The sequence below is a fragment of the Guillardia theta genome, assembly GCF_000315625.1.
Source record: "Guillardia theta CCMP2712 unplaced genomic scaffold GUITHscaffold_277, whole genome shotgun sequence".
Lineage (NCBI taxonomy): Eukaryota > Cryptophyceae > Pyrenomonadales > Geminigeraceae > Guillardia > Guillardia theta.
This window is the reverse complement of record NW_005434399.1, coordinates 22547-31127: the sequence shown is the minus strand read 5'-3', so window position 1 is coordinate 31127 and position 8581 is coordinate 22547. Positions and strand designations below refer to the sequence as shown.

Genomic DNA, 8581 nt, shown 5'->3' with positions numbered 1-8581 from the left:
GCCACGACAACAGCATGAGGATGAGGAGGAGGAGCCGCCGCCGGCGCCGCCGCCACCACCACCACCAACAACCACCTCCTCCTCAAGCAGAACAAGAGGACGACGACCACCAGCTCCTCCTTCTTCTCCCTCCTCCTCCCCCCCCCTCCTCCTCCTCCTCCTCCTCCTCCTCCTCCTCCTCCTCCTCCTCCTCCTCCTCCTCTCGCTTCCTCCTGTCTCCTCCTCTCGCTTCCTCCTGTCTCCTCCCGTCCCCTTCGCCTCCACATTCAACGTGACGTACCGCTGGAGCCCATCGCAACAAATGAACGTGAAGGAGATCAACAGCCTGAGCGAAGATGAGAGGCAGGGAGAGAAGGGAGGAAGAGAAGGGGGAGGGACAGGAACTAAGAGACGGGGAGAGGGACAGACGGGGAGGTAAGAAGAAAGAGAAGGAAGGGCGACTCACCTCCTTCGTAATGACGAGCTGTTTGTGCTTGAGGATCCTGTAAGTTGTTCTGTCAGCAGCGGCGCCTCGACCTCATCCTTCTCCTCACGTATAGACTGATGTCTTGTGCGCGGGAATAGCACGTAGGTTCGGCAGGTTACCGGTCGCCTGCGGTAGCAATGAGTCCATTTCTACTTCGTCTTGCATCCAACTTCTCCTGCAGCTTCCTCCCCCTCTCTCCTCCACCCCCTACTTCCTCCCCTCGCATCCTACCAAGTCGAAGTTCTTGTCTGGCGAGGAGCCCGTTATGAAGAGACAACTATCCCATCCCCACTGAGCTGGAAGTGAGCAAGGTAGCAGAACAGGAGCAGGAAGGAAGAGGAGAAGGAAGAGAGAGAATGGCAGATGGCTCGAGGAGGGCGAAGGTCGGAGAGGATCAGACGTAGATTCTACCTGACGGGCAACGGCAGCTGCGTGGCGAGTCTTTGAACTCGACAGCTTCTCAGATTCAACGATCCAGACTTTGCCCTCTCGCATCCTGGAGGAGACGTTCAACGTCCTGGCGCTCAAGCGGCAAGGAGGACCTAGAGCTCATAGCTACTCGAACTCCTAGCCGTCTCACTTTCTTGGGCATGTCAATGGCAAAGGACCGCTGCGGGGAGTCAGCAATCCCACGGGACCCCCCAGCCTCCGGTCATCCACCTGCACAGGCCCATGCGCCTTTCCTCCATGTCTGAAGTGGGGAGCTCGGATAGAGCCCTGGCAGCGAGCTACTTGTCACCATCACCTTACACGACCAGCACTGCCTCACCTGGCGCGCTCTGCCCGTTTTCTTCTGAGCCCTAACACATCAGTCAGTTGTGCATCGGCGGAAGATGGAGGAAGCGGACCATGGCTTTTTTCCTCCTCCAGACACCATGTTTCGGTTCTTGGCAATACGAGCAATCTGCACCAGTAACAGTGAGAGACAGGCTCTTTGAAATGCACCACGATCCCATGAACTTGTTCGCTTCCTCCTTCTCGTCCTCACCCCGCCTCCCTGTCCTCACTCGTCCACCTCCTCCCCGCCTCCCTGTCCTCACTCGTCCACCTCCTCCCTCTCCTTCTCACCGTTCTCCATCCAGCTCGTTGCCAGAGGACCACACGGTTGAGAATATCGACTCGGAGCGGTTCCTGCCGGGAGCAGTCACCTTCCTTTCGCCATCATCCTCCCGTTACCTGGAAGACAGCAGACGCCAGCTGGCATGTGCCCACCTGCTTGAACTCCTGCTCCACCATCATCCTCGTCCCTTCCCTCCTCTTCTCCTCCTTCCATCACCTCCAACGAGTAGACCGGATAGGGAAACCAAGTGGTCGCCACCTGCCCATGATCACCAGATTAGTCTGTTGAGACGAACAAGGGGAAGCCGACTCGTTCTCGTCGTCGAATCTCCTCCTTGAAGTTTGAAACGGGATAAATGTTGTTGACCTGATCAGCCTCAGCACTTCCCTTCTCCTCCTCCTCCTCCTCCTCCTCCTCCTCCTCTACCTTGGGAACCAAAATTGGTTCCGTCGACATAAATCGTGCCGTGGATCCATAGCTCTTCAGAATGCCGATCCTCGATGCTGCTGGCACTTCAGAAGGGCCATTCATATGCTCAGTCGCAGAGCTATACCTCCGAAGAAGGAAGCGTTCTTGCGAAACGATCTCGCAATCTGGACTCCTGACTTGCTCAGCTAATGCAACAAGCGTCAGCAACGCCAAATTCCGTTTCAACACCATCATCTCCCTTTCCCATCCCTGTTCGGCTCTCACACTATATCTCCGACTCGATCTTCCACGGCTTCTTGCTCACCCATGACTCTCATGGTCCTTCTCCCCCTACCTTCCCTCCCTCCCTCCCTCCTTCCGTCCCTTCTGCCTCGAGTCTTTCCTCGCTTTCCATCCGTTTCCCCCTTCTCTCCTCGTCTCATCTCTCCTCCCTCCTCTCTTCTCCTCAACTTCGCCATGATCTCTCCAATTCCCCCTCCCCCCCCAACCCCCCCTCCTCCCCCTCCCTCCCCCTCCTCATCCTCCTCCTCCTTACCGCTGCGCACACGCGCGCCGCCATCTTCTGAGTAGGCGAGGCGAACCTGTGAGCCTACCGAACTTTCCTCACATCTTCCTAGGACCCAGTATGGCCCAAGTACCCCTACTTTCTAGTACCCGAGATCTATCGAGGTAGGACCTCATCGGCTGTAGAGCCGAAAGTAATTCAGCTAAATGAAATTGAAAAATAATATAGCCCAGCTTAGTCCTTTTGAAACTTCACCGTCTCTGAGGCGGAGTCAGAGGCCTTCGGTAAGGGTGGGGGTGGTACCACTTGGGGTGAGGGAGGGTACGGTTCATGGGAATGTTTCCAGGGTAGTGAAACCTGGGGGGTAGGGGTGAAACAACAGGTGTTGACTGGGTCCTTGAAGGCATGGGATTGAGGTGGGGTAGAAATGCCTGAGTCACGGGGTGATAATCCCAAGGGGTAGTTGGTACCGAAGCGGGCGATAGGGGTAATTACCAATGGGGTGGTATTTGGATTGCTTTATTGACCTGGTGGGTAGTACCCATCCGGGACTTATACCCTTAATTCGAGTATCAAATTGAGGGGTTATGTCACCATCCCTTGCTTCTGTGGGGGTAGGGGTGGAAAACAAAACGGCAAGGGTGGGTCCGACCTCTATATCGGGACGAGGGCGGCGATGGTGACGGAGGGAAGAGGAAGGGACGGGGATGGGAGGGGAAGGCCAATGGGAGACTACTGCGCCATCGCTGTCATCGTCAAGGATAAGAGGAAGATGAGATGGGGAAGTTTCTGTGCTTGCGGTGCTGTGCTCTTGTTCGCCTGCACTGTCTGGGTGGCAAGTGAGGGTAAGGGAAGTATCAACGCTGGTTTCCAAGGCGATGCTCTCCTGGGTACAGTTGAGGGTGATAGCTTGAGAAATCGGGCAAAGATTGTTGCCAAGAAGCTTTATGAAGCTGAACTCGACCTTGCAAAGGTATGGCTCTTGTTGGAAAGAGGCTGGGAACAACAGTTCAGGCTGAGTCTGTACCAGGACGGCTTCCGGTCTCAACAGAAGCTTGCAAAGCTACGGGCACTGCAGAAAACAGCCGTACATCTAGCTGCAGAGCTTCGAGCTCAAAGAGACTCTGTGAGTGCATTCAGCACCAACACCTTGTGCTCCGTGTAGTTTTCTCACAATGTTGTGCAGGGTGAATTGAAACTTGGACGGAAGCAAATGCTGGCAAGCACATCGCTGATGGGGCTTAGCTCTCATCCAACGGTGCCTGTCAAGGAGATTCTTCGACTGCAGGACCTGGGTTCTCTCGTGGAAGAAATTCAAAAGAGCGGGCAGCAGGGCACAGGGGCGGCTCAGGCAAACCCGATTAACATCAACATTTACCTTCCGCAGTACCCTGGCTCCCCGCCTGCTGGGAGCGCGGCAGTAAGCCAAGAACCGGCGGCAGAAGATGAACTTCAGAAGCAAAACAAGCAGATCCAAGGGATCCTCGCATCGATGCAGCACAAAGCTTCAGACACTGCCGTGCTTCATCAAGCGCGAGTCCAGCAGGAGATCAAAAGAGCTGTGCAGGCTGAGTCACAGGATCTAGGCGTTGCAAATCCACTGAAATCTTCTGAGCTCCGGCAGCAACGGGTTCGGAAACCTGCTGGCACAGCCAAGGCGGCCAGGGATGACGCACTGATCCGAAAGATGAAGATGGACGGGATGATCCTAGAGCCCGGAAGAGTTCAATCCCTCTCGTCAGTTCCGACCAAGCATCAAGTCGTCTCTCCTCATGCCCAGCTCGCCGACTCAGCTTCTCCTCTCTCGCTGTCAGCAAGACCAGCAACCAGCACACAGAAGGGCACGAATGACGAGCGGCTGCTGTCTCTCGCTATGAGCCCGCTCTCGAGCACTCCCACCGTCTCCCTTTCGGAGCTCAGACGAAGTGCAAGAGACGAGTACCGCAGCCTGCTACATGCAGCTGGGGACGCAGAGAAAATGAAGATAACAGGGAGTTTGGGCGACCTGCTCCCCGACTCCATCATGAACGCTGAGAAGAGGAGGAACGTGATTTTTGAGATGAACAATCCCTACGCAAAGGCCAAGGTAAGTGCCGAGTGATGACGGTCTCCTTCGTGCTGGTTGACCGACGGTTAGCAGAGTGACGTGGGTGGGGTTTATCACGTTTGGGGCTCAAATCACAGAGCACGAGACAAGGCGGAGCCGAGTGTGAAGGACGTGGTAAGAAGACCTTGCAGACGTGGATCATGAAGTGATGGGATGTGGTAGGTCGAATCGAACAATCGGATGCTTGCGGGACTGGAGGAAGCTGCGCGTGTGAACCAGGTAAAGCAGGTGAAGGAGTGTTGTTGCTCGAGCAGGCGACGCTGAGCTGAAGAACAGGTGAAGAAGGTGCGAGGGGATGGATGGAATGAGCTTGAGGCAAAGCACAAGAACCCCGATTCTTTTAACGTTTTCGACTCCCCCGACTCAACGAAAGCGACACACGAGAAAAAAGGAGATCAGCCAGTGGTTTCTAAGCTCGCTAGCTGGCAGGAAGAGCTGAAGAAGAGAGAATCGGGCTCCCGAGCCGCCGGCCTCTCCCTCGGATCTCTTGATGACTTCTAATTCACTTGTATTCCTTATTGTTTTCCCTCTCTCATCCTCCCCCTTCGCCTTCTTGTTCTAGTAAACTCAATTTTTCCATTCCGACTAGTCTCTGCCAGTCAATGATTCATTGAAACAGTGTCAGGGTCAAGCCTCCTCGACTCTTCTGATTGTCCTCATGATAGTCCAGCTGAACTTCGAGTTCAGTTCTCACGTAGTCCGAGCGACTCGGAGTTGAGGCCCTGCAGCACCGAGTCAGCGCCACTGGCTATGATATTATAGTCCAAACTTTCAATTGACGTAAAGTTTCAAAGTTTGGTTGCACGGAAAGTTTCAAAGTTCTGGAGAGACCACGCTCCTGGCATGGCGGGGCGAGCAGAGGTCAACTTCCTGCGGTGAGCAGACGGCAGAACTCCTCCTGCTCCTTCTCAACATGTCCTCCTGCTCCTTCTCAACATGTCCTCCTGCTCCTTCTCAACATGCTGCTTCAGCTCCTGCTCAAAATACTCCTGCTGCTCAAGAGCTTCTCCTGCTGCCCTGCTGCTGCTCCCGCACCTGCTCCTCCTGCTCCTGCTCCTGCTCCTGCTCTTTCTGATGGTACTGCGGGTGCTGCTCTTTCTGATCCTGGTCCTGATCCTGTTGATATCATGCTGGCATGCGTTGCTCTGTCTCCTCTCTTGCTCTGTTGGAGTACACTCGTTTCCTGTGGATTCATTTTATTGCTCTACCCTCCTCTCTTGCATGCTATTGTCTTCCTACCCAGTTCAATGTTCTTGACATCTTCTAATCCGGTGCTCCCTTTTCTTCTTCTTGCTTTCTGTATGCCACCTCTATCGTTCCCTCCCCTCATTGCTGGTCTTCTTGTCCATCGCTTGCGATGCTGAAACCTCGAGCTTCGTATCATATGTCGATTTCTCAGGCTTGCACGCGCATGTCGCTTGAGCGAGGAGGAAGATGGGGACGAGGAGCAGATCTTGGTTGGAGGGTTGCACAGAAGTGATATCCGCTGGAGGAAGCTTGAGGCGTATGTGAGGAGGATGCGGGAGCTCTTAGAAGAGCTGAAGCGAGAGGACAGGTTGCACGATCATTTCTTGTTTTCCTTCCTTCCGTTGTCCTCGTTCCCTCCCGATCCTCCCCGATCCCCTTCTCTTGCCTTGCCTTGCCTTCTCACCTCACCTCACCTCACCTCATCTCACCTCTTCGCTCCTCTTCTCTCCTCTTCTCTCCTCTTCTGTTCTCTCCTATTCTCTTCTCTTCTCTTCTCTTCTCTTCTCTTCTCTTCTCTTCTCTTCTCTTCTCTTCTCATTTTCACCTCGTCTAACGTCGTTCACAGGCCGCCTGCCCCGGAAACTCTCAAGGAGCATGAAAGGACCCTCGCTGCTGCTGCTGCTACTGCAGAGGAAGCGCGGAGAAGGTCTGAGCAGGTAAATGAGGCTGAGGATGAGCGCGAGGACGAGGACGAGGACGAGGACGAGGACGAGGAGGGGAAGAGAGTGGGTAAGAGTGGAAAGATACAGAGGAGGAGGCGCGTTGTGGAGGGTGCGAGGATCTACAGCTAGTCCGTTGACAGGGTGTTCAGCAAGGGGAGGCGCGCAAGGAGGCGAGCGAGTCTCCCTTCCTCTCTGCTCCCGCCATGCAGCCATCTGTTGCGTCCTCCTTGCCGCACAGCCTGTCCGACCGACGTTCGCAGCTGCTTGGTGCTGCTCTTGCTGTGCTGCTGGGATGCTGAAGGAGAGGAGCAGGACGGACGGGTCATGTGCTGCGCCGCCGTGTAGGAGGAGAAGGTTCGCACGTGCAGGAGGCGCTGGAGGAGGACAAGAAGATCCAGTCGAGGATGAAGGCAGGGAGAGGAGAGGAGAGGAGGGAGGGAGGGAGGCTGAAGGAGGAGGAACAGGAGGAGCTCGCGAACATGACGAGCACGCTGAAGCGGAACGTGGAGGCGATGCATGCGACCATCGTGCAGGATAACAAGAGGCTAACCTCCATGGATGACGAGATGGCAGGTGGAATCCAGGTCCTTCTCCTCGACCCCTTCCATCCCTCCTTGCCCTCCTTCATCTTGTCGATCCCTGCCTCTCCTCCCTCCCTTCTCTCCTCTCCTCCCTCCTCCTCTCCTCTCCTCCGTCCTCCTCTCCTCTCCTCCCTCCCTCTCCTCCCTCCCTCCTCTCCTCTCCTCCCTCCTCCTCTCCTCTCCTCCCTCTCCTTCTTCTCCTCTCCTCCCTAAATCTCCTCCCTCCATCCTCTCCTCTCCTCCCTCCTCCTCTCCTCTCCTCCCTCTCCTTCTTCTCCTCTCCTCCCTCCCTCTCCTCCCTCCCTCTCTCCTTCCTCCTCTTTTCTTCTGATTCTCGTCGAAGAAAATCAAACGGATCAACTTGAGGGTCGACGAGCAGCGGGCGAAGAACAGGAGGACGACCTGCTTGCAGTGCATCATGGTGGGGGAAAGTGAAGGAAATGCTGTGCTGACCTTCTCCTTCAGTTTCTCCTCGTCTCTCTTCTCTTCTTCTCCACCTTCTTTCTCATGCGCTTCTTCGGCAAGGCGAAGCAGCGGCTCCGAGCTGCAACTCCAGGTCTGCTCCTGCTCCTGCTCCTGCTCCTGCTCCTGCTCCTGCCCCTGCCCCTGCCCCTGCCCCTGCCCCTGCCCCTGCTCCTGCCTCTTCTCCTTTTCCTTCTGCTGCTGCTCCTGCTGCTCATCTCGTCTCCTAACTTATGCGGAGCAGAAGGTTTTCCTCGCCCTCATGACATTCAGGGCCACAAGTCGATCATGTTCAAATGTTCGACCAGCGGAGCAGAGGTCCTCTACCCCCTCCTGCTACCCCTCCCCCCCTCAATTCCCTCTTCCACCACCACCTGTTCCTCCTCCTCTTCCTTCGCCTGTTCCTTCTTCTGTTCCTCCTCCTCCTCCGCCTCCGCCTTCCCTTCCTGTTTCTCCTCTCCTCACCTACTCGTCAAGATTTTCTACTCGCTGGACGGGACGAGGCCAACGCGCAAGTCGACGAGCATCAAAGCTGGAGATCGAGTGGTGAGACGAGCATGAGGATACTGGCAGAGAAGAAGAAGAAGAAGAAGAAGAAGAAGATGATGATGATGATGATGATGATGATGATGGTGGTGGTGGTGGTGGTGGTGGTGGTGATGATGATGATGTAAACTGGAAGGCAGAGAAGGATGACTAACGCCTTTCCTTTCCTTCAGGAACTGGTGGGAGGAGGTCGGGTGGTGGTGAAGGCGATGGCAAAGGCAGCAGGGATGGAGGAGAGCGACGTGTGGACGGGCGTGTACGACATGAAAGAAGTCGAGGAGGGGAAAGAAGGGAAGCAGAAAGCAAAGAGCTCGGCGAAAGAGGGAAAGAATGAGAGGAAGGAGGAGGAGAGGAAACGGGAGGAGGAGAGGAAACGGGAGGAGGAGAGGAAAAGGGAGGAGGAGAGGAAAAGGGAGGAGGAGAGGAGGAAGGAGGAGGAGAGGAGGAAGGAGGAGGAGAGGAAACGGGAGGAGGAGAGGAAAAGGGAGGAGGAGAGGAGGAAGGAGGAAGTGAAG

General features: G+C 55.5%; 3 protein-coding genes across 3 annotated transcripts in view; 2 read left to right on the top strand and 1 right to left on the bottom strand.

Moving 5' to 3' along the window:
- The window catches only part of GUITHDRAFT_166830 (hypothetical protein), a gene marked incomplete at its 5' end in the record, with an annotated part of 3670 nt that extends 1156 nt beyond the window's left edge, over positions 1–2514 (bottom strand). The window contains 16 exons of the mRNA XM_005818686.1: positions 281–325; positions 446–482; positions 534–592; positions 698–757; positions 878–962; positions 1009–1076; positions 1127–1183; positions 1236–1266; positions 1315–1370; positions 1535–1597; positions 1643–1690; positions 1743–1784; positions 1836–1892; positions 1953–2029; positions 2080–2140; positions 2491–2514. Coding sequence (XP_005818743.1) covers positions 281–325; positions 446–482; positions 534–592; positions 698–757; positions 878–962; positions 1009–1076; positions 1127–1183; positions 1236–1266; positions 1315–1370; positions 1535–1597; positions 1643–1690; positions 1743–1784; positions 1836–1892; positions 1953–2029; positions 2080–2140; positions 2491–2514 — 870 coding nt within the window. The remainder of the gene's footprint in view (positions 1–280; positions 326–445; positions 483–533; positions 593–697; positions 758–877; positions 963–1008; positions 1077–1126; positions 1184–1235; positions 1267–1314; positions 1371–1534; positions 1598–1642; positions 1691–1742; positions 1785–1835; positions 1893–1952; positions 2030–2079; positions 2141–2490) is intronic.
- A 622-nt stretch (positions 2515–3136) lies between these two features.
- Positions 3137–5068, top strand: GUITHDRAFT_149090 (hypothetical protein; the record flags this gene model as incomplete). The annotated part of the gene is made up of 5 exons (XM_005818685.1): positions 3137–3586; positions 3647–4546; positions 4601–4681; positions 4730–4786; positions 4844–5068. 5 exons carry the CDS (start codon positions 3137–3139, stop codon positions 5066–5068), a joined length of 1713 nt encoding a protein of 570 aa, XP_005818742.1.
- Positions 5069–6084: 1016 nt separating this feature from the next.
- On the top strand, positions 6085–8194 carry GUITHDRAFT_122049 (hypothetical protein; the record flags this gene model as incomplete). The annotated part of the gene is made up of 7 exons (XM_005818684.1): positions 6085–6122; positions 6381–6586; positions 6631–6744; positions 6790–7061; positions 7402–7479; positions 7524–7614; positions 7998–8194. 7 exons carry the CDS (start codon positions 6085–6087, stop codon positions 8192–8194), a joined length of 996 nt encoding a protein of 331 aa, XP_005818741.1.
- Between the last annotated feature and the right edge of the window lie 387 nt (positions 8195–8581).